The sequence below is a fragment of the Lygodium microphyllum genome, chromosome 17, assembly GCF_053477565.2.
Source record: "Lygodium microphyllum isolate KBCC chromosome 17, Lygodium_microphyllum_v1.1.10, whole genome shotgun sequence".
NCBI lineage: Eukaryota > Viridiplantae > Streptophyta > Polypodiopsida > Schizaeales > Lygodiaceae > Lygodium > Lygodium microphyllum.
The window spans coordinates 3,702,679-3,729,944 of record NC_141151.1 but is presented as its reverse complement, the minus strand read 5'-3'; the positions used below and the strand labels follow the sequence as shown (position 1 = coordinate 3,729,944).

At 39.9% G+C, this 27,266-nt stretch overlaps 1 protein-coding gene across 3 annotated transcripts; it reads right to left on the bottom strand.

Annotated features, from left to right (window-relative positions):
- Positions 1-2,072: 2,072 nt before the first annotated feature.
- Positions 2,073-22,712, bottom strand: LOC148021521 (uncharacterized). 3 transcript variants are annotated; one of them, XM_087696927.1, is made up of 5 exons: positions 22,526-22,712; positions 2,951-3,224; positions 2,694-2,751; positions 2,487-2,544; positions 2,073-2,350 (listed from the first exon to the last, which is right to left on the bottom strand). In XM_087696927.1, exons 1-4 carry the CDS (start codon positions 22,621-22,623, stop codon positions 2,495-2,497), a joined length of 480 nt encoding a protein of 159 aa, XP_087553053.1. In that variant the 5' UTR covers positions 22,624-22,712; the 3' UTR covers positions 2,073-2,350; positions 2,487-2,494. The 3 variants fall into 3 exon arrangements, with proteins under 3 accessions (XP_087553053.1, XP_087553052.1, XP_087553051.1); XM_087696926.1 differs by having other exon boundaries at positions 2,073-2,344; positions 22,526-22,711; XM_087696925.1 differs by having other exon boundaries at positions 2,073-2,362; positions 22,526-22,710.
- Positions 22,713-27,266: the final 4,554 nt, after the last annotated feature.

The following is a 27,266-nucleotide window of genomic DNA, read 5'->3' as shown; positions in this document are numbered from 1 at the left end:
TTGGATCTTTTGTGGCCAATGGCCATGTCATGACACCAAATAGTTCAACTCCCGTTGCAAGGCTAACATTGGAAATTCCCCCAATTTCCAAAAAAAGGGGGAGAGCATTATCTAAAGTTTTTACTTTTCCATGGCCACTTCACTAACATTCGACTGTAATTAGCACTATTTAGCTATATAAACTTTAGAAAAGAGCACAAACACAATGCCACATGGAACAAAGAAGGGTATGTAAAAGCAATCTAATCCGGTGTTTTTGTCGTGGAGGTAATTGTTAATTAGTTTGCATGTGGCCTTGTACAAAAAGGTAAGCAATAAGAGTCATTCCACGTGTGACTCGAAAAGTTTTCTTGTCAAATACAATTAGTTTTCTTCTCAAATGCCTTGAACTTGAATTCTTAGATTTGGTAGGTTGATAATGCTTAAAAGGATTCTCTCACTCCTCTCTCCTTGAGTGACCTAATATTCTCTAATTCACTACAAAATCCCCCCTCTCCCCCCTCTAAACAAACCAAAGAAGATCTAAACTTTAAAATTCACAAAGTCACTAATTTTCAAAAATGATTGTAATTTGATTCAAATTTCCCTCCAAAATTGCAAGCTCTAGGTGTTTGTTTTTGCAAATGGCTCCTCAACCAACTCCACCAAAGGAGTGAATTGCATGCAAATACCTTGCCACAAATGAAGGCAGCAATCGTGTGCATTCCCGTTGCCCAATAGAAGCATGGTCAATGTGCGAACTACAATTAAACTCTAAATAAGGGAGTGGTCTTAATCTCCCATGGTGCTACTAAACATCTAGATTCTACATCTATTTGGCAAAGCTAATGATTATAGCCTTCTTGGAAGGGACATGCATGCCCCTAACTTTCTAGTTTGGGAGTTGAGACATACATCCAAAGACGTTTTAAACAAGGGATTAGGGCAAGACCTTTGCCTTACATTTGAATCAAGGATTCCAAGCCTTTTTGAGACTTGAAAAGCTTCCTTTCAACTCGTTATTTGGAGAGAGATACCCCTAGTTGAAGTATAGTGCTCTAAGGATCCAAAGGTCAGCCAACAAGGCAGCAGCTAGGAAATTTTCATTGTGGCGTATCTATTTGGTATTTATATGTGGTGAATGTGCATAGAAGAGGCTGCAAATTTTTGAATAAGGAGGTCAACCAAGAACTTGCAAGCATGTAAATAACGTGATAGAAGGAAGCATTCCAATTTAAAGCAAAGTTCAAATGGTTAGGGTATGCTTTCTGTAAATTTTTGTATATGTGGACTGGTTTAAGTTTGCATCAGAGAATTTGAAGTCCAGGATGCAACACCATGCAAGGTTCTACAAAAGATGCCATTGGATAGAATAACCCTAAAAAGTTAACAGAAGAGCCAAATGCAATCTCTGAATTTCAAATGCACGCTAGACTATATCGAGACTCACTTCGGTATAATGTTCTTCCATCTTGAGAACCAAAGGTAGATAGATCATTAGTGCTCTGTTTGATATTAAGGAGATTTACAGTGATCATCAAGAACTTATGATCTCAAAATTTCAGTTTATAAATTGATGGCGGCTCAAATACCAATTAGAAGTGAACACCTAATAATTCAACACACAAAATGTATAGTTACACAATTCCTTGTGTTTCCATGAGCACTAGTCACAGCTATTCTTGTCATGGTTTGCACACCTCTTACTCATCCTTGCCACAACTACCTACCACAGTCCCTGTCAGACACTTAAACTCCTCTACCACAATGATCTTCCACAGTTTCCCCCCTCAATTTTTTGAGTTCTTGTTACCTGTTGAGTCACTCATGCTAACCTTGTACATCAAATGGGGAGCCCAACCTAAACTAGACAATGAGTCATGACAACTGCATACAGTAATGCTTCCACTTGAATACTCTTCCTGTGACCAACATTAGCTGTGAAGCCTAGGCATGGAGTACTCCCTCCATTCCCCCCCCCCCCCCCCCCTTCCCCCTCTCAGATCTCCCTTGACATTATCTTTACACATACTTAAATTTTAAGTTAAAGGCTCACAGAAGCCAAACAGAGGATAAATATAGGGCATTGAGAAACTAGCAAACCCACCCTTACTTTATTGTATTTACAAATCTGATGTAATATCTCTTCATACAACTAGAGGCTCAATTACATTGTGCGATTTGTTAAAACATCTGTGAGGAATCCAATTTCCCATGAACCCCATGAGCACCTGAGTTTTAACAAAGTCAGGCTTATAGAACAGTTATCTCCTTGATGACCAACGAGGCTGCAAAGCAGGGTCGGAGAGGTATAAAAACTGGTTTGGAAGAGAGAATCTGGTGTTGCATGCATCATACATTGATCCTGGAACTTCCCATTTCACTGTGAGATTGATAACATGTCCATGTAAACACAAAAACAAATCACTAATTCATCCCCATCCCCCACCCCCCCCCCCCCCCCCACCCCCAAAAAAAAGGGAAAATCAAAATGGCATGGTACTTACATTCAAGTTCAGATAAAAAAATAACCATCATCAGTTGTCTTCATGTTCTCAGCTGCACCTGAAACAACAATCCACCCTCTAGTTTGAAACTAAAAGCTTGAAAATCTGTGAATGCAACCAAGCACTCAGAAATACACAAACATAAAAGCTACAACAGGTCTGCTAAGACTAGTACACAGGTATAAACACCACTCAAAAGTCCTTTACCGTTTGACGATTTTGGTGGCTTCTTCCTAGATATAACTCTTCGGAGCCAAACTGTTGCCTGCATACATTGGTTCTACAATGAGTAAATGCAGATGACACAGAGCTCTCAAAAACTAGTTATCTTCTGTATAAAAGGTAGAATGAGGAGTTGAGGTGAAACTTAAGGTCTACCTCTTGCCTAAAACTCATACTGTAAGAATCATGAGGAGGACAATTAAAATTACAAGAACTGACAGAGAACATTTTTACGAACAGACCTTGATGAGATCTCTAGGCACTCCATACCCAACATAGTACATCTGGCTAACAGTTGCCTGAGCATCAATGTCGCCATCTTCAGCAATTTTCAAGCACTCCTTGAACCACCGTTCCTCACAATCTGCCACTACTGCCTTTAATGGGACTCCTCTTTGACGAACTTCTCCTTCTGTATTTTCCTGTAGCCGAGCTTGTGAGCAATCTTCACAAACTTCAGGTGTGTCCTCAGATGATTGGACTGATGCTGACGATTGGTGGACCTTGGGTAAAAATCTGTAAACACGATCTTTCCTCTAAAAATAGGTACAACCACAAAGTATAGAGAAGGTGAAATTGAAGGGAGTTTATATAGCTGATGGTAAATATACCTAACAAACAACAAAAGGAATACATCTTAAAACCAGTTTTGAAAAAATTTAATTAGACAGACTTGGTACATTTGCAGCTCCTCTTGCTGCCGTATCATACCTTCCATTGTTGCTCGCCTATCTAGTTCTCCACAGCTATCATAAGTAGCCCCTCAACAGTTCCTGTCATTTGTGTGAAAGTATTGAATTCCCTGAATCGCATTTAATCAATCTGATCAGAGAACAGGAGGAATCACCATGATGCAGTAAAGTGCAAGTGGACCAGCTGCTTCTAAGTTCTTTGGGACAAGATCCTTGGATATTTCTTGCTTAGAAAAAAATATGAACCATTGCAGGTCCCAAGTGAAACATCCCCTTAGGATCCAATCTACACACGAGACACAACACAAGCCACATTCACGGATATCAAGAACTGCAAATCAGATCACCTCCCAGCCATGGAGCCAAACAGGCTCACCACCAAGCCTAGGAGCTAGCAACACTACAGGTCACAACCATATCCAAGGGTTGGCATCCCATACCACCAACCCACACCATCCTAGTGTACGGATGTGTCAGCCAACGGGCCAAGAGTCCAAGAGCAGTGTTCACATAATGATGCACACAATAGGGCCTTCAGTCCTATAAATAGGACTCGGCTGCCCTAACCCCCAAGTGTCCTTAGTGCATTCGCACTAAGTCACTTCATAACCACTATGGCCAATGCTGCTAGCACCCATCCAAATGTCCAAGGATATAACACTTGCCCCCCTTACGAATGATTGTTGTCCTCAGCAATATCCTCAAGAACGAAGTGGGGAAAATGACTATTCAATACCAACTCCCAAGCAGCCTCCACCTCCGAGTGGTTTTTCCACTTGGCCAAATACTCAAGACAAACGGTCGAACAAGATCGTTTAGCCCTAAGGTCAAGAATCGGTTTGGATTGGAGTGGAATATGTCAAGTAATGTCCTTGAGCCGCGAGACTTCCTCAATTGGAACAATCAATTCACCTTGTTCCAATTGTTCTTTCAAACAACTAATGCAAAACACAAAATGAACTCAAATTTCCGGAGGTAAATCCAACTCATAGGATACGCTACTTACCTTCTTGGTAATTTGGAAGGGACCACAAAACCTTGAAGATAATTTATAGCACTTGCCAATAGCATCGACTCAATGTCCTTTAGGACTCTAAGCTAAACCCACATGCCCTCCTGGAGCTCTCGAGGAGTACAATGTTGGTTAGCATAAATTGTAAAATGATCCCAAGCCATTTAAATGATGTCCTTCACAATTGTCAACATTTACTACAAATTGTGCAGAAATCATCCACAGACTACATTTTCACTCCCTTGAGCTCGACAGCAATCAGTGGTTTCGGCTCATAAACAAACTATAACCAATAACCAAATGCTTAGCACTGTTCTAAGCAAACTCAATCTGAGGAAGATAACGCTCCCAATCAGATTGTCAGCGTGAGACATATGCAGCAACATATCCTACATAGTTTGATTTGTCCTCTCTATTTGTCCTCGGTCTCAAGATGCTCCCATGACAACATGGTTTCCTGTTTTTGGAAAACCATTTGTCAAAAATTGCAATTGGACTTAGGATCCCAAAAACATCCCCTTAGGATCCAACCTGCACACAAGACACAACACAAGTCATATCCGTAAATAAAAGGGACTGGACATCAAACTCACCTCCTAGCCATAGAGCCGAACAAGCTCACCCCCAAGGCTAAAGCTAGCAACACTCTGGGTCATGACCACATCCCAAGGGTTGGCGTCCCATAACACCAACCCACACCATCCCTATGTATGGATGCATCGACCAATGGGCCAAGAGTCCAAGAGTGGTGATCCCACAATGACGTGCACAATAAGACTCAATTGCCCTAATCTCAAAGCGTCCTTACTGCATTCGCACTGAGTCACTTCATGATCATTATGACCAATGCTACTAGTGTCCATTCAGATAGCCAAGGATGTAACACTTTCCCCCTTATGAATGATTATTGTCCTCAACAATATCCTTAGAAACTAAGTCCGGAAAAACAACTATTCAACTAACATACAGACTTCTAAGTAGCCTCCTCCTCCATGCAGTTTTTCTAGTTAACCAAATACTCAAGATAAACAATTTAATGGGATCACTTAACCCTAAGCTCAAGAACCAACTCAAGCCATGGAATATATTGAGTTGTGTCCTTGAGCCATAGAACTTCCTCAATCGTAACAATTAGTTCACCTTGTCCCAATCGTTCTTTCAAACGACTAATGTGGAACACAGGGTGAACTCGGATTTCTGATGGTAAATCCAGCTCATAGAACACGCTACTTATCTTCTTAAAATTTTGAAAAGAACCATAATACCTCAAAGATAATTTATAGCACTCGCTGGTAGTCATCAAATCGGAGTCCTTTGGAACTTTAAGGTAAACCCACATGCCCTCCTAAAACTCTCGAGGAGTACGATGATGGTTAGCATAAAACATGGCACTATCTTGGGCCATTTTAATGCTTTCCCTCTAGCAATCATCTGCATCTCCTCCATATCATATAAAAAGTCGACCACGGAGTGCATTTTCATCCACTTCATAGGACGCGCTACTTATCTTCTTAGTAATCTAAGAAGAACAACAATACCTCAAAGATCATTTATAGCAGTAGTCAGTAGTCATCAAATCAAAGTCCTTTGGGACTTCAAGGTAAACCCACATGCCCTCTTGGAGCTCTCAAGGAGTATGACATTGGTTAGCATAAAATGTGGCACAATCCTATGCCGTTTAATGCTTTCCCTAACAATCATCAACGTCTCCTACATATCATACAAAAAGTCCTCGACCACAAACTACATTTTTACCCCCTTAAGCTCAATGGCAATGTGAAGAACACCAACCAACTATGAAGGAGAGAGAAACAAAAGAGTAGACAGTGACAATGTGTAAGCTGAACAAGAGAGTGCACTCGCTTGCCGAACTGAAAAGATAGATGAAAGTACAACTAAGGCTTAGGTCTAAGATTCACCTAACAATAGTTCCACCAACTAACTAGAGTTAGGTTTATTTACTCTAGAGACTAGTACCACTACTTTATGTCCAAAGACACTCGGTGTACACACCTTACAATGACACTTTAATAAGTGTCCACACTACACAAATTACATTGGGCACTGCCCAACATTGACAAATTCTAACATCCCTGTACAATGCTAATGTGATGAAGTACAAGGAAGATCATAAAGGGTAGAAGGTTCAAGGACTTTTGAAAATCCTCAACTTCTCATGCAAAAGCACTTTGGTGAAAATGTCTGCAACATTTTCTTGTGTAGGAACACACACCAAGCTAATCTCTCCAACATAACATCTTTCTCTGACATAATGATAGTGAACCTCAATGTATTTCGTACGAGCATAAAACACAAGATTTAGTGCTATTGCAATAGCATTGCCTATTAGAAAAAATGGACGTAGAACCCTCCAATGAGATCTGTAAATCGGACAACAATCTACATAGCAATATACATTCAACTGCTATTGTGAAAATTGACCTATAATCGAGCTCACAAAACGACATAGCTACTGTAGATTGTTTCTTGCTAAGCCACGAAATGCATGAACAACCTAGAAAGAAATAGTGTCCGCTAGTAGATTGTCGAGTGTCTGAATCACCAACCCAATCTGAATCATTGTAAGCCTGTAGTTGCAATTCCTCCCCCCACCCTTGCGAAATACGTCTGAGTATCTTGCAAATAGCAAAAGATCCGCTTAACAACTTGCCAATGTATTACCCTAGGCTATGCATAAACCTACTTACCTCAGAATCAAGATACTGCAAGCTGTATGTCAGGGTGTGTGTTGCAAAGATAAATAAGATAGCCAACAGTCTAGCTATAAATTACAACATCAGACATCTCACTATCATCATGTATGGACAGCTTCAATCTTAGCTCCATCGAAGTGCTCATAGGTTTACAGTCTCACATGTTGAACCAATATAAAAGCTTGTCCAAATATTGTGATTGTGACATGATGATCCCAAAATAATAGTGTAAGCAACCCATGTCTGACATAGCAAAAGCATGTTTGAAATCAGCCTTAAACTCTTCAATTTTATCCTCTCCCCCCCCCCCCCCCCCTTTTCATTCTTAATGTAGAGAGTGGGAGCAATTGGACTATTTTTTAACCTAATGTTAGCCAAATAAGCATCAATTTTTGAATACCATGCACAAGGAGCCTGTTTCAATCCATAAAGAGCCTTACGCAACTTGCAAACCAAATGCCCTTTTCCTTTAACCACAAACCCTGGATGCTAAGAGAGATAAACATCCTCATGAAGGTCACCATTCAAGAATGTTGTCTCTATGTCCAATTGATGCACTTTCCAACCATAATGTGCAACCATAGAAATAGCACACCTCTGTACTCATGCATGACATAGGAGCAAATGTCTCCTCGTAATCAATGCCTTTCTTTAGGGCATACCCTTTGGCTACCAAATGTGCCTTATACATGTCAATAGTGCCATCATCCTTGCCCTTAAGTTTAAAAACCCATTTGGTGCCAATACCTTTCTTGCCATGCCGCAACTCAACAAGATCCCAAGTACGATTAGTGGCAATAGAGTCCAACTGTTCTTGCACAGCCTATGACCAATGTGCATCTTGTCCGGCTTCATCAAAGGAAGTAGGCTCACCATCATTCAACAATGAGCTCATAAACACATGCTCATCAAAAGGACCCTCTACTTCCGTATTGTCAACCAAATGTGCCCCCTCTGCATCATGTGCTACCTGTCTAGCAGCCCTTCTAGTGCATTGAGGTAAGGGAGTCTCTATTTTACCCTCCTAGAGAATTTGTAACAGCCATCGAGGGACTGTTTTTGCTGCATTTACAGCATCCCTTTCTTACTCAATTGCATGTTCCACTATTGGAGGCAAACCATGATCAATGAATGGCTGATCGGGGCATGTGGAGCAGCAACAGCTTGCTGTAATACATCCATTCAGGTATTTAGAGTAGGCTCGGATCCCAAAGCAAGTGGTAGAAGACCTTCAAAAACATCACCCAAATCATATATGGCTGGCATTTCAAATTGGTCGTGTGAAAAGGCTGCATTTTCAGCAAAGATAACATCACTACTAACAAAAACTTTGCAAGTGCCTGAATCATATATCGATAGCCTTTGCTTTCTGAACTATAGCCAACAAAGATATATTTTAATTCCTTATCATCGAGCTTTCCACAAAGGTCTTTTGGCACATAAGCATAGGCTATACATCCAAACACAGGAAAGTAGTCAACCTTAAGTTTCCTCTCATGTGAAGCCTCAAAAGAAGTGACAGTTTTAAGTGCCCTTGTAGGAGCACAATCCAACACATGATAACCACGTTGAAGGCCCTCAAGCCAAAATTTATCTGGCAGCCCCTTACTTTTCAGTATACATCTTGTCATCTCTACGAGTGTCCTGGACGATTCTTTTTTTCAGCCATGTCATTCTATTGAGGTGTCATCCTTACAGTGGCCTAATATGTGATACCATTCTCAAGCAAGAATGTCTCAAATGCGCAAGACATGTATTTCCCCCCTCCATCCACATGTATTTCCCCCCTCCATCCATACGAAGTGTCTACACTTTTAAATATGTTTCAACCTCTAGCTTTGCAAGTTTTTAACGTGCAAGTACATCAGATTTTGCCTTGAGACCATACACCCATGTGTATCAAGAGTAGTCATCTATGAAGGTGACAAAATATAGATGACCCCAAGTGCTCATCAGAGTGTATAAGCTGCAACTTACAGAGAGCATGCATTGCACCATCCTTTTAAAAGGCAAAACGATGCATTTTTTCCAAAATACAATGCTGAAGTGTCAACAAACTGCCAAAACTCACGTGGCCATAATGGGCATGCCATAGCTCCACATTTTGCATAGCAAGCCTAAGTGTACTAACTGCCATAGCATCATGAGCTCTCATATGTATCCAACAAGAAAAGGCCCTTATACAAAGTACCTAGCAACCAAAGAGCATAATCAAGCTCTTTGTCTCTAATAATGCACGTGTCATTTATAAATATGACCTGAAAGCCTTGCTTATTGAATGCTCAAATCGACAAGAGATTGTTTGTAATCCGAGGCACAAATAATACATCCACAAGTATAAAGTCTAATCCATTTGCAGCAATAGTAGGCACTAAACCAATGCCACAAATATCATAGCTAGAGTTATATGCACATCTTACTCTCTTCCCCATAAGGGTTGAATGCATAAAGGTAAACAAACACTTCCGCGAAGTGATGGGCTTGGATGCGTGTAACCAGCCTTCCTTCCGTGGATGGGTGGTAAATCCCTAATTACAACTTAATTACAGCAGCAAACAATTAATGAAAATCTGAAAATACAAATTTGCCTACTGATCTTGGACAATGCACACCCGATTGGCCCCAAAATTGGCACCCCTTTCTGTATTTCTTTAGCTTTATTGAAGAAGAAGTTGATTTACAATGGGATTCTCCCAATCCCCTTCGCAATCCAAACTCCCCTTGTTGTCCAAAGTGACCAGCAAGTCTTCAATCTGATTTGCCCCTTGATTCAAGTACTTAATTGGCCTTCACCCACTTCATAGACGATGGAAATGCCCCAAATTCAATGGCCGGCTAGTCCTCCACTTGAATTTAGCTGAAATTCACCTTTAGCCCTGAAAAGTCCAAGTCTTGGAGCTTCCAATTTCTGGTACGCTTCCCGAGGCTGTTGTTAAACCCTAATTTCTATTGTAAATTAGGATTTACAGCAGAGAAATTTGTAATTTCTTAGTCTCCAAGGGTGGATCCAAATGCTAAGATCTTCGGGGCAAGGCTGTGAAATGGTTGGAAGATGAGAGAGAAAGATGTAGAGAGAAAATTCAGAGTTTTGACGCGAAGAATGACTGAAAATCGGTCAAATGCAGCTGCTGCCCTGCCACAACAGCTTGCAGATGCAAACTGAAGAAAATTCAGTCATTTACTGCTGCTGCCCTGTCTCAACAGCCTGTAGATGTTGTCACCTGCTGTTGATTGGTCTTCTCCAGCCCCTGGCTACCTTAGAAGGTCCTCCAATGGCTGTAAATCAGACCAGCAGCATCTCCTCCCTCTCTCTTGCAAGCTAAATACACTAAAAATGATTCTCTCCAATCTCTAAAGACGTTTTTCAGTCTTGCATGGGCATTTTTGACAAGTAGCAGCCTTCTCAAATGGTTTTTCCAACATTAGCCATAATTAAATATTAATTTTCAGTCTTTAAATACAAAAAATTAATCTAATAATTATTTCAGTGCCCAAAAAAATAATCTGATTGGCCAATAATTAAATTGGCTAGGCAACTTCCATTCCCGAGAGTCTCTGCACCATCTTTGACCATCAGATTGGCATTAGGTACCATTAAACGCCACATCTCTAGTGTCACCAACAACTGACACTTATGGCCAAATGAATAACCTAGGCCAACAACTGGCACCAGATACCACCAAATACCTATGCGGCATAACTTATAACAACTTTTACCTTTGACATCCCGTGATTTTCTCGAGTCTCGGGCTCGTAGATTTACTCTAACCCTAGTTACACCTCATATATACAACATTTACTTAACTATGTGATTAAAAATTAATCCACATGTTAAGTGAGGTTTCAAAAATACATGTCCTCATGACAATGCCCCACTGTAAAAGTATCATATATACTGCATTTCAACAACATTAAATGCAGAATCAGCCATAGAAGTGTCGTAACTACATGCCAAGAATATGTAGTTCTCCTCAAAGAAGTCGGTTGTAGCATCACCATCGAATGATCGATGGCCAAGCTTTTTACAATAGTGGCATTTTCCCTCCTTTTTCCCTTTATCTACATCATGGGCAACCTTGCCAGATAGCTATCCCATATCAGCCCTTGGCTGATTTTTCACTGGCTGCTTAGCTTAGCCTTTGCCTTTGTATTTGGAGAGCGTGGCTACATCACCCAATCACATAGCAACATTCTTACCTATAACAAGAGACCGGTCAACTCCACGAATGTGAGGGGCTGTTGTGCCTCTCTCCAAGACAAATTCAACAAAGTGTGAAACCCAAGATAAGGTGGACTTACTACGCAATGCAAACATCTGCTCAAGGATATTCCAAGCTGCCTTTGAAGTCTTACATGACTAGATATGAGGTATAATTGCCCTTTTGATTGAAAGAGCAATCAAAGATAAAGCCTATGCAGTGTGCATCCTTAGAGTCCCATTTACTTTGTCCTTCTATAGGGAGAATATGGGTAGTAGCAAGGGCAACTTATTGTCCTCTAGCCCTCTTTGAGGCGTCTCAGGTGCAAATCCTCCTAATCGGGCTGAATCATCAATCATCACAAAATCCCAAAGACCCTTTGCAACAAGCAGATTGCGCACCATAAAACTCCACAAGGAGTAGTCAGTACCATCCAATTTATCTTCCTAAGTGAGGACACCCAAAATGTTATCGTGGTTAGTGTGACCTTGCTGAGCCATATTTTGGGCATTTATTTGTCCTATATATTGTCTAGCTCCCTTCTCCACTTATTCATTCATCCTTGACAGTTTCTGGGAAGAGGGAGCAGGTGCCAGTGCCTCCACAGCCGGTGACACACATTGTATCTGTATTGTCTCATGTCTTGGTATATGGATTCCATTTCCCGAGTATACATCTGAGTTCTCATCTGTATTGTGTTATCTCTTTCTTTTCATTTGTCTTGTGTTCAGCAGTCTATTTCAGCACATGTTTATGCTTCCATTGATGCACCACTTCTAACATGGTATCAATTTTCAGGATTTGTGTTTCTGTTGTGTTTTATTGCTGATTTCAGGACTATTTTCCCTCTTGCTGATCAGGCAGCTGCTGCTCCCATCAGGCGACCAATTTTGCCTGCGTTTTTTGCTGATGTCAACATCCATACAGCCTGTGAATCTGTTTCCGCCTGTGTTTTCATCATCAAGCTGCTAGCAATAGTTTCCTACACCTGCTTATGCAATGTGCAGCCTGCATTTTGCTGTTTTCAGCACTCTTTTAGGCTGGGCGACTGGTAGAACAGGCAGTTTTTGCTGTTTCTAGCAATTTTGAATCAATTTTTTGACTTCTAACAGCAACTTTTGTCTTATTTTGATCAGATTTTGGATTATACTATATGTGAACTCTTGTTTTTTGCAGTCTGTACTTGTGGTTTGGCTGTGTTCCCTCTCCAAATCCTTTATTTTCTCTACTTCTTTTCTAAATCCCCTACAGCGGATCCTTTGTGCACCTTCACTGATGATACGCTATATAGAGATTCCAGTGATGCTTTTGCAACTTCAGAGAGGGGTTTGAAGACAAAGAAGTCAAAGGCCCAGTGTTCCCACTGTGGCAAGAAAGGTCATTTACAGCAAGACTGCACTGAGTTAGCGGCTTCTAGGAAGAAAAAGAAGCAGAAGACGAAGCGGGATACAGACTCCTCCGACGAGTCCTTATCTACCTCAAATTCTGATTCCAATCCTCCGGCCAAGGCGAAGTCCACAGCGCAGAAGGGATCCTCTTCTTCGGATCGTGGGAAGGGCTTAGTGGCCCCTTCCTCAACTGCTTTCTAGTGGTGGTGATGAGGTCATCCCTCTGACTCTCCAGTGCCAGAGAGTGAGTGTGAGGGTGGTGAGATGGGGCAGCCGTGCCTCATCTATATGTCTATACAGATGCACAGGATCCAGAGAGGGACATCCCTGATGCATCGACAGAAGTCTGGCAGGTACAAATCCTGGAGCTAGGATTGACATCCAGGTTCATGATGAGCTGGTTACTTAACAGAGAGTGGGTGGCTTTCGTCTGGAGCTCACATGAGGGGACACTTTGGCGATGTGGCCAAAGATGGGGAATCCATGGTCATTTTTGCACTGCGGCATTGGTGACAGGATGGTCACATATGCTACATCAGGGGCATTGTTGACAAACATTGAGAGCTGCTATGATCTTCTCTATCTTCAGGAGCTGGTATGCTCGACATCGACATCAAGTTCTCTCCGAGACACCTTGGTGGTGGCTTACGCACCCACTACTTGGGTATCCATGGTTTTACTCTAGTGGACCTTATTGTGTGTACTATGATTCGACATTATCATTGTATATTGTATTGTATCACATCACCCATGATCTGAGAGAGGGTGTTAGTAGATTAGTCAATTCATGGTTGAGTCTGTACTTGTGGTGCAGCAGGCTGGGCACAAAGACATTTTAGGCATTTTATTTGCCATTGTTTATTATGGTTTAGACATTATTTGCAGCTAGTCGGCCAGCATTTAATGCTGGCCAACCAGTCATATTTTGGGCATTTATTTGTCCTATATATTGTCTAGCTCCCTCCTCCACTTATTCATTCATCCTTGACAGTTTCTGGGAAGAGGGAGCAGGTGTCAGTGCCTCCACAGCCGGTGACTCACATTGTATCTGTATTGTCTCATGTCTTGGTACATGGATTCCATTTCCCGAGTGTACATCTGAATTCTCATCTGTATTGTGTTATCTCTTTCTTTTCTTTTGTCTTGTGTTCAACAATTTATTTCAGCACATGTTTATGCTTCCATAGCTGCACCACTTCTGGCACAACTAGGGCTTACAGTAGAAATTCTCTTTCTATCCACCAAATCTAGCTGAGATCTGCTCCAAATGGCTAAGATTTGCTGAGAATAGCTGAGCATAGGCTGGAGAAGGTGAGAGAATAGTGTAGACAGTGAATTTTCAGAGTTCCATCACAGAGATCCCCTCAAAGATGGCTGCTGCCCTGACTAGGCTGCCCCAAATGCTGTCACCTACTACCGAGAGGGCCAGAACTATTGTTGCATGCTTCCTACTACTGACACCAATTCCTTCAGGGCTCATAAATGTTGTCCCCTGCTGCTGTTGGACCTCTTGCTGCAGTCACTAGCCCTAGAAGGTCCTCCACAACTATGGAACTAAACAGAAATATGTTCCCTCTCTCTCCCTCAGCATAAATAAACTAAATCAGCCTCCACCAGCCCTCAAACAATCTTCTCCCCAATTGCATGGGAATTTTTGCCAAAAGTAACAGCCTTTTTTTTTCCATTTTCCAACAGTTTTTAGCCATTTAATTAATTTTCAAGATTTAATTCTGAAAATTAATTCATCCCTTTTTTACCTTGCCCAAAATTAGATATGCCCATCTATAACTTAATTGGCTAGGCCATTTGCAACCCCAAGTAATCCCAAGCCTTAATTGAGCCATGGACAAGCATTAATTAATTAGTTACTACCTAATCCCTAGTGTCACCACCACTGACACTTAATAGGCCAATTAATTGTCCTAGGGCCAAACTAAGACCAACATTCATCTGAAGCCTACGTGACGCAGAGATGTGACAAGTGGTGGGACACTTGGAAACTTATGTGACAAGTGTCTAGACACTTGTCTCTTCTCTATGGCCTTCCTTTTTGGGCTGAATACTGTCAAGAATAGAAACAACCAAATTTAGTAAGCACAGTCAAAGTACAGCATTTACTATTTTTAGAATGACATCCCTATTTTTTAGGACTAGCATTTTTAGGCTAATTCGAGGCTCCTAAAATTTAGGGACCTCCTAAAATTTAAGGACCCCCCAATATGGATGTCATATGAAAGCTTTTTCCGTGTACATCGCAAAAACAGTATCTGAATCTTCATGTGACTTTCCTATGCAAAGAAATGTGCATTTCAAGCTTTCAGCCCACACATGCACATTGTACAAGCATTTCATGATCATGCCATCTTGTTGATTGTAACTGTCTGTTCTGGCGGATCTAGCCCACACTTCAAGGTATCAATCCTTTCTGTGTGCGAGTCTAACCCTGATATGCGTGAGTTCTGGTCACAGGCGCCCAATCGGGCCATATAGATGGAAGTGTGAACTATCTTTTCTCTAACCCACCGCGTGGGTCCACCATAACCTGTGACCACTCATCAGTGGCGAGCTCCAATGCACTTTTCTTTATATCTAATTAGTGCAAAGGAAACAAATTTAATAAATCATTATATAAACAAATTAATAAAAAATGATACAAATTTTGTTTCTATAGAGTTGCGACAATCACATTAATCGAATGTTACTAGCATAAGCAATGCATCCAAAAATTGCATGTCCCCGTGACAGACCTCTCCCATTCCTTGCACGAGCCCTAGGATGCTTAAAGATAATGTCCATAGCAATGCTCTGCCGCCAACGCCTATCTAGAATAGGCAAAGGCTGCAACAAACTCGACATCCTATACCTATCATGCTTCACTTTTTAGCATACAATGCATACCCTGACAAGCTGCTCTACATCGTACCTCAAAGCTGGCCAATAAAAAAAATGTTTCACTACCCTGACTGCGACATCAATCCCTCTATGAGGCTTATGTCACAGCGCATCAACCACAACATTCTTTTTCCAATCAACGTGTACAATCTGAAAATGAAACATAGAGAGAAAGTTTTCCCATCTCATATGCTTCTCTAACAACATCTACGTCAGAAAATACCTCAATATCTGATGATCTGTCTACACTGTGAAATCAATCCCCAACAAATAGTGTTTTCACATAGATAGTGTATGAATATTAGCCATGAACTCTTTCTCATAGACCTACAAATTCTTATCTATGCCATGGAGAACACAGCTCTCATAAGCCACAACTCGACCATCTTGCATTAGAATAGCCCCAATGCTATTCCCACATGCATCACACTAAACCACAAATGACTTACTCAGATCAAGCAATACAAGAACAAAATCTGAAGTCATCATTTCCTTTAACATATCAAATGTTGAAATTTCCACTATTGTCCATCTAAATGATACATTCTTCTTTCATAAACCATGCAATGGAGATGTGATTTCAGGAAAGTTGCACACATACTTTCTATAGTAAGAGCAAAGCCCCAAGAAATTACGGATAGCCAATACAATGTGCCCCAAAAAGTGAATCTCATGCAAAAAGAATTCACTTTTCTTGTCATTAATAACCAATCTATTCTTATACAGCTCATTGAACACAATGTCCAAATGCTTTCTATACTTTGTCTCATTCTTTGAGTAGATAATCATGTCATCAAATAAGGTGCCCACAAATCCCCTATGTGGCCTGAAGATGTGATTCATCATCTGATTAAAAGTGACAGGAGCATTCGTAAGTCCAAATGACATGCCAAGAAACTCATACAATCCAAAAGATATCCTGAAAGCTATCTTAGGAACATCCTCCAGTCTAATGCGTATTTGATGATATCCACTTTTAAAATCTATATGGCTAAATATACCTACCCCCTATAATCTATCTATAACATCATCGATCCGAGAAATTGAACCCGATAATTTATCGTGATTTTATTCAAAGTACGATAGTCAATGCGCATACGTTCTAAACCATCCTTTTTCTGCGCCAAAAGCACTGGAGAGAAAAACGCTAAAGATCCGAGAGATTGAACCCGATAATTTATCGTGATTTTATTCAAAGCACGATAGTCAATGCACATACGTCCTAAACCGTCCTTTTTTTGCACCAAAAGCACTGGAGAGAAAAACGCTAAAGAGCTAGACTGAATCAACCCTTTTTCTAATAGCTCATTCACTTGACTCATAATCTCCTATTGGACTGCACTGACTCTGTAGGGCGGCTTATTAGATGAGCTACTTCCCAAGAAGTGGAGAATTGTCTTTTTGAGGCCCATTCGCTTTCCCAACAAAGGAATAAAGTATGTAACTCCTTTTGTGCACTAAATATATACAACAAAGTGGTGTGAAACCAAAGCCTTGAAGCACAATGATGGAAACAATGTGGCTCTATTCCTAACAAGAACCTCATTACTACTTTGGTAGTCCTCTTGAGCTAGTTAGTGATACACTCATCCATTTTCTCAATAATATTATAAAAGAGCTTACTAAAGAATCCAAAATCAAGTATCGAAGTCAACCCCATGAAAACAAACCAGAGGGGAGAGAGGTGAAGAGACCAAGAGCAACACACACACACAAAAAATCAATGGAGACTTGAGCATATGGAGAGACACGGCTAAAATCTTCTTCTTCCACACAAAAGAGCTAAGTCTACAACATGATAAAAGACTAATATGAAAGTACCGCAACGTATGTATGCGTGATCACTAAGTGTAAACCCTCCAAGAAAGAACAGGTGGCATAATAAATGTGCCATAACCAAGGATGAACTACGTGGATGTAGTCTGGCTATAGAATCACTGGCATATCCTCATGTCAGTCACCTAACACGCCAGTGAATAGTATCATGCCACATCACCAAGACACGTAGTGGATGCCTCATATAGAGCTCGACATCTCAGCACTCCCCCTCAAGCTTAGCATAAGCTCGTGAACTCCAAGCATAGTCCTGAAGTGTCGAAGCTTTTCAACTTCCAAGGCCTTGGTAAAAATATCAGCAACTTGATCCTTTGTGCTGAAAATAAACCAAGTCAATATCCCCTACTAGAATTTGCTTCCAAATGAAGTAATGGACCACTACGTGTCCACACATTCCTAGCCAATTGAATACTGCTAAGGTTATCACAATAGATGATAACCTTCTTATCCACCTACATCTCCAAATCACGAAGTAGCTTGTGTAACCAAGCTACCTCACATGCTGAAATTGCAGCACCTTTGTACTCTTGCCTCTGTACTAGACAAGGCAACCGTCGGTTGTTTCTTGCTACTCCAAGTAATAACACCACTCCCAAAGAAAAACATAAAACCACTGGTAGATCTATTTGCAATACTACCAACCCAATCTACATCTGTGTAACCATGCAAGTCTAATGGTACACCTATACCATAGAATAAGGCATAGTCCAATGTGGATTTGACATAGCGCAATGTGCACCGCACTGCATCCAAATGTGGCTTCCGTGGAAGCTACATAAACTGACTCTCCAAACCAATCATATAGTTTAGGTTTGGCCTAGTGATCGTCAAATAAATAAGGCTTTGCCCATAATCTTTCAATACATAGTGACATCCTCAATTAAGTCACCCTCATGTGCACTAGCTTAGCATTAATATCCAAAGGTATAGAGATAGGCTTGCAATTAGCCATACCATACTTCTTCAACATATCCCATGCATATTGTCTCTGTGACAACCATATACCCTCTAGAGTCTTGGTTATCTCTATGCCAAGAAAATAGCGTAGCTCTTCCAAATGCATCATCTCAAATTCCACATTGAGTTTTTCTATTGTCCTTGCATTCAACAGTATATTTTAATTTGTTTATGTTTCCATTGCTTCTTGCTACAACTTGTGCTGTTTACAACCCTCCAAATCTGCCTTTTCTGCATTTACTGCACCGCCAACCAGCATTGTGTACTTCCACAGCCACGTTTTCAGTCTGCTTCCCCCATGCTACCCCAAGCGGCTCCTAAACTGCTGACAACTGCTGTCTTTTGCTCAGCATACCTGCATTTTCAGCATCTGCTGGTGGAATAGTGTTGCGCAACACTTTTTGGCTACTTTTCTACAGATTTTTGTGATTTCAGCATTGTGATATCTGTGGTCAGCTTGTGTACACTGCAATGAAGTCTGTTTAGTGCAATTTGAGCTGTTGATTTAGTTGTACTCTCTCCTCCTTCTCTTCTTTCTGTTATTTTCTCTTCCTCTCCCCTCCAAATGACTCCTTCCTGTAGTTCCACTGATGACAAGTTACATGGCCCTAATTACCTAACATGGAGTGCTGTTATGAAAGTATGGTTTGTGCACAACCAATTATGGTTTGTTGTGTTTGGAGTTTTTTGAGCATCCTACTCCTCTTCTAGTTGATTTTGACAAGGACAACTCCGAAGTAGTTGTGCTCACATGGGATAACAATGATGCCTGTGCCTATTCTACTCTTCTTTGCTGCATCTCTAAAGATGTCCTTCCAGCGGTCACCTCTTGCAAGACTGCTCCAAAGATTTGGGCGAAGCTTCAATGTCGTACAAGGCTCCTTCACCTATGCATGCCATCACTCTTTATGGCCAACTCTAGCAGATGAAGTTCGAGCCAAATGACACTATTTGATCTTTCTTACTTCATGTTTCATAGGTATAGGATCAGCTTTAATACGTACAGTCCGCCCTTCCAAAGACTCATCTTGTGGAGACAGAGTTCTACAAGCTCCCTCCGGAGTTTGATGGAGTGGCCAATGCATTAAGGGCTCAAAAATCATCTACACCCGTTAGTTTCCTCCAAAGGTCCTCAATGCTACTTGAGCATGAGACATCTTTGTGGTTAAAGGAAAGGCTTCTATCACAGTCTGGCGGTTCCAGTGAAGCCTTTACAACTTTAGAGAGGGGTGACAGGAATAAGAAATCGAAGACCAGTGTTATCACTATGGTAAGAACAGACATTTATACAAGGATTGCAAAGGGTTAGCGGCTTCAAGGAAGAAGAAGGAGACGAAGAAAAAGAAGGATACAAACTTCTCTGTTGAGTCATCCTCTTCCTTAAACTCTATCTCGAATCCTCCGGCCAAGGCATAGACAAGGACATCTTCTTCAAATTGCCAAAAAAGCTTAGCAGCCCCTCCTTTTGCTTTCTAGTACAGGTGATGCGGTCATCCCTCACAACTCTCCAATGCCAGAGGGGAAGTGTGAGAGGGTGGTGAGGTGGAGCACATGCACCTCATCTATACATGTGTACAAGTGCACATGTTCCAGAGAGGTACGTCCCTAACGCATCGACAAAAGTCTGACACATTCAAATCTTGGAGTTGGGATTGACATCTAAGTTCATGATGGATTGTTACCTAACAGAGAGCTTGGCTCCTAGTTTGAGCTTACATGAGAAGACACTTCGGCGATCTTGGCCATAGACGGAGAATACATGGTTACGTATGTTCAAAGGCATTTTTTACAAGATGTTGTATGCTCCTGCAAGACATTGTTGACAAACATAGAGATCTATTATGATTCTTCTCTATTTTCAAGTTCTAGAATGATCAACATCAACACTCACATTGTCTTCGAGGCACCTTGGTGGTGGCTTGATCACCCATTGCTTGGGTATCCATGGTTCTATTGTGGTGGTCTTTGTTATATGGACTATAACTAGTCATTATCATTGTAGCATTGTATTGTAACAGATCACCCATGATCTAAGAGAGGGTGCTAGTAGTCTAGCTAGCTCATATGTGAGTCTGGATCATGAATAACATTACTAGGGTATTTAAGCATTTTATTTCGGTCATTATGATGAGTATTTAGACATTTATTGTTGGCTGACCAGGATTAAATAATGGCCGACCTGCTGCCATTTATGGCACTATTTTGGCCTATATATTCAAGGGCTCTCTTCTCACTCAATCATTCATCACATTCAGGCTACATGTTCTATTGGAGAGAGGGAGCTGGTGCCATTGCCTACGCAGCCAATGACTCGCTTTTGTACACGATTGTCTCATATTTGGTATATGAATTTCATTTCCCAAACATTCTTTTGAGTTCTCTTCTTTGAAATGTTCTATGTTTTTCGATTCTGTCCTTGTGTTCAGCAATTTATTTCAGCATTTGTTTATGCTTCCATTGTTGCATTGACTTTTTGACAGTAACACCACTTAGTTTAGATTCCTCTATTAATTCTGAAGTCATCATTCCTTCAAGTGCATTGGTCCACCTCCTTAGCTGCGCAATAATAGACATAGTTATAATCCCTTAGTCACTTGCTTGTGTGCCCTCTATTTTGATGCTCCCCCTCCACTACACTTTGCAACCCTTCGTACCCTTTTCTAGCTTCCTTCTTGGTACATGGAACATTTGCAAGTTGTTGTACCTCTGGACCCTACAAAGTGTTGTATCAACCAATGTCTTTAAGTTTCTTTGTATTATAGCTACCTCCCTAGTTATGCCTCTCTTTCAATCGCTTCCTTTGTCAACAACAATATCTTTGTCACCAACAAATTGGATTATGTGAGTTTTTATCCTAATTGTTGGCCCAAAGAGTATGCAAGCTACAAGAGGTCAATCTAAAGTTGGAGATGAAGAACATGAAAGATCAATCAAGGATCCCTTTTTTTCTACAAATTCATGTTATTTTTTAAGGAATTCATTATAGATTTTCCCATCTAATAGTTGCAAATGAAGAGCATTATATTTTGGTAAGAATAAAGTGAGAGCTGAGCTCACTCCCATGTGAATTGTCATATCATCCAAGGTTAAAGTATAAGATTTTCAAATGGCAAGCTCAACATATAACTAGCTAGGATGATTTGTCTACTCCACGATTATGCATTAGCATGATTGATGGGACACGAGGACGATTACCCTTAGCCTTGATACGATGCTTCTCATCTACTTCACAGGGTTTCTTGCAATGGGTAGAATACTTAATTTTCTTGGGGATAGTTTGCCTTTTGAGTCTTTTCGTGCTGTCCTAAGAGGGATTGTTATTTTGATTGCTACCCTGATTCCCTTTGCAGTTTGACCACCACCCAAATTTCTTCCCTTCAAAGAAATGGAAACGAGGCTTCCCTTTCAAGGAAAATGTGAACACCTCAAATAATCCAGTTACATTATTCACTTATTTCGAAGACTTCGATGTTTCAAGAAAATGAAGACAAACAAATTCACGAAGCTGAATATGACAATTACTCATAAAACTCCCTCAAGGCGTCTATGTGTATGTGTCCATGTGTGGCATACATGCACCCCTACCTCCTCTCAATGAACTGTATGATGGAGCTGCCAGGAAAAACAAAACTTAATACCATATGGACCGTTGTGGACTCATAAAGAATGCCACAGACTATGGAAATTGATCATGAAGGCATTTTGATGAAGGCTCCACAATCATAATAGGGGCAAGGGCACCAAAACGTGGTCCAAAATTGCAACACTAACCAGACTTTGCGCAAAAACAGTAAGGAAGAATGATGAAAACATGAGTGATTCGATGCGAGGTGTTAGGACGAATAAAGAACGGATGCCTCTGCAAATCACAGTCCAACCCTTTTCTCCTTTGCCTATGCATACCCATGTTACATCTCATTACATATGTCTTCTCAATGTGATGCATTTACCAGTGCTTCGATGCGAGGCGTTAGAATGAGTAGAGAATGGAAGCCTCTGCAAGTTCACAGTCCAACAACCTGGGCCGCAAGCAATGTGAGCTTGGTTGCAATTTATGGTGGAAGAGGCAACAATGCAATTTTGCGCTGTTTCAATCTCAAGAATGCTTTGGAAGAAGCGACTCCTACCTTGAAGAGAGAGGCCGAAGGTAAAGAGGTGATGGCGGACGAGGCCTGGCCGCGTGAAGGGCTTGGAAGAAGACAGACTTGGGCAGAACCAGGGTCATCGTTGGCAAAGGCTCGCTGTCTACCTGCCTTAGTGCTTGTTGCCACCTTCAGACACCCAAAAATTAACCTTGAGACAACCTTTAAACAAAACCCTCAAAATTGTTATAAAACCATCAACTTCACCCACTAGCCTCTAGAGCTGTTGTTAAGGCATGTGTGTGCATAGTGCAAGAAGCCAGGTTCAATTCCCAAAGATGGGCTAGTGGATTTCAAGCTCTTCCAACATAGGGCACTATGAGGTTATCTATGGCTTAACATCTATGTGCATAGCATAAGAAGCCACGTTCAATTCTCAGGGATGGGCTAGTGGATTTCAAGCCCTACCTGATGGCCTAGTGGATTTCAAGCCCTACCTGTACATGGCTCCATGAGGGTATCTAATAACTTCCCATAAAATGGCATCACACTATAAAGAAAACCTTCAACTTTACAAAATATTTTCAATCTATTAACAGCAGCTTGGGCTCATTTATCCCAACCCAAGGATATTGTTTCCAAGACTATGTGGCACAACATGAGAAAAGCAGACCGTAACAAAATGAGAAAAAGATGATAGGATAAAATGTAATAGAAGAATCAAGATTGTTACAAACAAAAAAGGACTCAAAATTTTAGAGAAAGAAATATTAAACGAGAACCCTTTGACCTCCCAAAGATTGGGTATCTTATTAAAGAAACCTCTCAAAATTTCAACCATGACTTAGTGCCTATATCTTCACATTCTTACTAGCATGGAATGCGTGGAGCTAGTGGCTACTCCCTCAAGGTCGAGTTTCAAACACCATTGACACACCCTATCTATTGTAATTTCTTACCAGTGTCTTTTCAGGTTGAATACTTGGAATATAGAGTGGAGAATGTCTCTTTCACTTCTCCTAGGTCACTTTTTGGGCCTAAGAGAGGGTGTTGAGATACCAAAGTCATTAGTCCAGTGTCTTGCATTAACTTCTATTTTGGTTTCCATTTATACCCCCAAAAAGGCTTTATTTGTATCGTTTATTAGTGTCTATGCACCATCCTAAATAGTTCAATGACTCATGTGCCTATAAATAGGGCATGGATATTCATCATTCTGCACTTCACTCTCATTCTTCAATCGGTCTCCCTCTTCACCAGCTTCCAATCACCTTCACCTCTCCAACACCTAATGGATGCTTCCCTGCATGAGTGGCTCACGTGCTACCTTCTATGTTATTTACTACTACCTTGATTTGATTGGTTGTTGCTAGCCCAAGCGGAAACCATGCCTAGTCAACGTGTTGATAGGCTACGAATGAAGGCTCATTGTGCCTTTTACGATGAGCCTTTATACCCAACACCCTACTAATTGTCTAAGTGTGAGTGTGAAGAAGTAGCCCATCAAATCAAGGAGGTTTTAGAGATGGGGTTCATTGAACCTAGTTCTTCACTTTATGCATCTCCGGTCTTGTTGGTGAAGAAGAAAGATGGATCCTTCAGGATGTGTATTGACCATAGGGATCTAAACAAGATCATAGTGAATAATAGGTATTCAATACCTAGAGTTGATGATTTGCTTACATGACATGAACGAAACTTAGTATTTGGAAAGGTGTCCTGATTATGAGAGATTGTTATAGTTCTCTTTTGAGAAGCTATAATACTATGATTCGGTTCTTTTATCAATGGCAAGGTGAAGAAGGTGTTAAGGCATTGTGAGGTGAACATGGATTGCAAGATGGAGAGGAGAATAAAGTTGATTAGGATGATTATGGTGTAGTTGTGACACTAAGCTACTTCATCCACATTCACATTGCTTACTACCATTATTGAGAGGTAATCCATCATCAAGTGGTAGTCGTTAACCATGGTAGAAGTCAATGACATTCAACTATAGCAAAGATATTACTAAAAGGTAGTCCAATTCTGTGTTGTAGGAGTTTGATGCTTGGAGCATGGCCTCTTACCTAAATCTTGGAGTTGTTGCCTATGGCTTTAATAAACTCAAGCTCTGAGAATTGTGGAGTAAATTTCATCTAATTTTAGCTTTTGCCTCTTTAACAACCCTAAAAAGCAAACAAGAGCTCAAATCACAACATCAAATCCAAATCTGAATCCCTAAGCAAGAATTTCAAATATGCATAATACATTTAAAGTTGAATCCCAAATTTTCAAACGTGCATAACACTTCTAAGGCTGAATTGATAAGTTGAGGCATGATAATATGGGTGTGACTGATTGGGCCATCTAACAAAATACATTTAAAAAGCATAAAAATTAGTATTTATTATTGAATTTTTAATTATCTAACTGGTAAAGATAAGACAACTTTGAAACTAATAATACACAAAAAACAATTGAGCAAAGAAAATTAATTTGATCTAAGGAAACTAAAAAACAGCAATGATTATCATTTGAGTTTCTTTGATCATTTCAAAAGATAACTCACCTTACAATGAAAGAATAAAACAAAAACAAATAAGAAAAGAGAACAAAGATAACAACTTTGAGGATAGTGAAATTGAAACAACACTTGATGTGGAGATTTCAAATTCAAATAACTTTTAGGTGACCTTGAGTCTCTTTATTCATTTCAAAAGATAACTCACCTTACAATGAAGGAATAAAATTTAAAAAAATAAGCAAAGAGAACAAACATAACAACTTTGATTATAAAGAAAATACTAAATATTTTCATTTTTAATTGTGTAAATCTTCTCAATTTGACAATGGTAAAGTTATTAATTACATGTCAATATATTTAGAGACAAATAGTAAGTACATAGAGTTACAAAATAAAGATTGTACTATGAACAGAGAATGATAGCTTATACTACTTTCTTCGAAACTTCTTTGTCTATACATAAACAAACACACAAAGAAAATATGTTTAATAGTGTTAAGAGTTTTGTGTATATATATTATGGACAAAAATAAGTAGTCGCATAAAGGAAGGAAAGACAATACTATTTTTCCCACAATATAAAAGACTCTTATTGAAAATGATCATGTAGATGCAATGTTGATGGTAGCATTTACCATATTCTCTTTGTCACGAAGAAAAACTTTTACTTTATTTGGTGACTTCACTCTTGAGAATGCAACATAAAATTGTACGTGAGTAAAGATTGGAGTTTTCAGATATGACCCAAAATATGATATTGTTTGCTCATGAGATTTGTTAATTGTCACTGCAAATACTAAACAGATAGGAGATTGTAAACGTCTCATGGAGAAAAATGTAGTTGGAATAAAAGTTATTCTTGGAATAAATACCTTCTCCCCAGTATTTGTCTATGTTATTGTCTTTGCTTCAATGATCTTGTTGTTAAATACCTTGTATATAAGTTTGATACTGTTGTATAATACTTTGGAAGGATTCAAATTCTTGAGCAATATTATCGAAGCATTTACTTTTAGTAGCAAGGTATGGAGAGGGATACCTCCATTGAGGTCAAGGTAAATAAGATATTCAAAATTGTATAGGAAGTATTTTTCTTTTGTCTTCATGGTACCCTTTTGTACCATCTACCTAAAATCTCCACCAAGCAAGACAACTTTACTAACAAATGGCTTATCACATTGCATTATATCTTTGAGAGTTCTGAGAAGTGCTTCTAATGTGTAATGGTGCATCATTGGAGCTTCATCCCATAAAATAATACTTGTCTCTTTGGACAACACTGCAAGGTTATTTTGAACAAGTATATTGCAAGTGGAGTAATTATCTAGTTGTAATGGTAGCTCGAATTTTGAATGGGTTATACAACCATGTGGCAAAAGTAATGTAGTAATGTCAGAGGATGCCGCAACTATGGCAATGTGACCTTGACTATGAAGCTTGTAAAGTAAACATTTATATATAAATGTTTTCCTAGAACCGCTTGGGCCATCCAAGAAAAATGTTTTGTCAGATCCAATTTCAATAGCATCCATTATTGCTATAAAGAAATTCCTTTGTTCATCACTAAGCATACTTTGCATACCCAATAATATATTTTCTTATTATATCCTATCATAAACTTCCTCGTCAAGTATCAAAGGATTTACATGGTCTTGCATATGAATGATAGGCAGACCGTGATAGTTAAATAAAGCACGTCCATGTTGACAGAGAAGATCATGAACATAGATCAAAGCTTAATTATTAGCCACATCTTGTAGATTTAAAAAAATTCCATGTTGCAAAGACAATCAATGCATTATATCCTCTATTAGTAACATCAAAAACTTCTCCCAAAGTACACCAGGTTGGGTAGGTGAGTAAAATACCAAAATAGACACAAAAAAGTTCTCAATTGTGTGCTAATTTGCATTAATGTAGCTTCACGCCAGCATAGTTTCCATTCTTCATCAATTTCTAACAAACCCTTTATTCAAAGTTTTGCCAACATGCTTCAGAAGTTGATGCATATCATGCATCTAAATAACTACAAAAAAATTAATTGAAAAGTTTGATCGAGTGTTTGTGAAAGAAAAAATTCACACTGCATTCATTCACTTTCCTTAAGAAATAATTGAAAGCTTGTTTGCACACTATTGATAGTTATTTATAATTGGTAAGAAAGGGATTGTTTGCTATGATAAGAAGTGTATGTATGTGTTAAGTCATTCAAAAAGTGAAGAACTCAAATAGGGATTGTAAGGCACAACCCATCAATTCTCTAAGATGTTACCCTTAGCA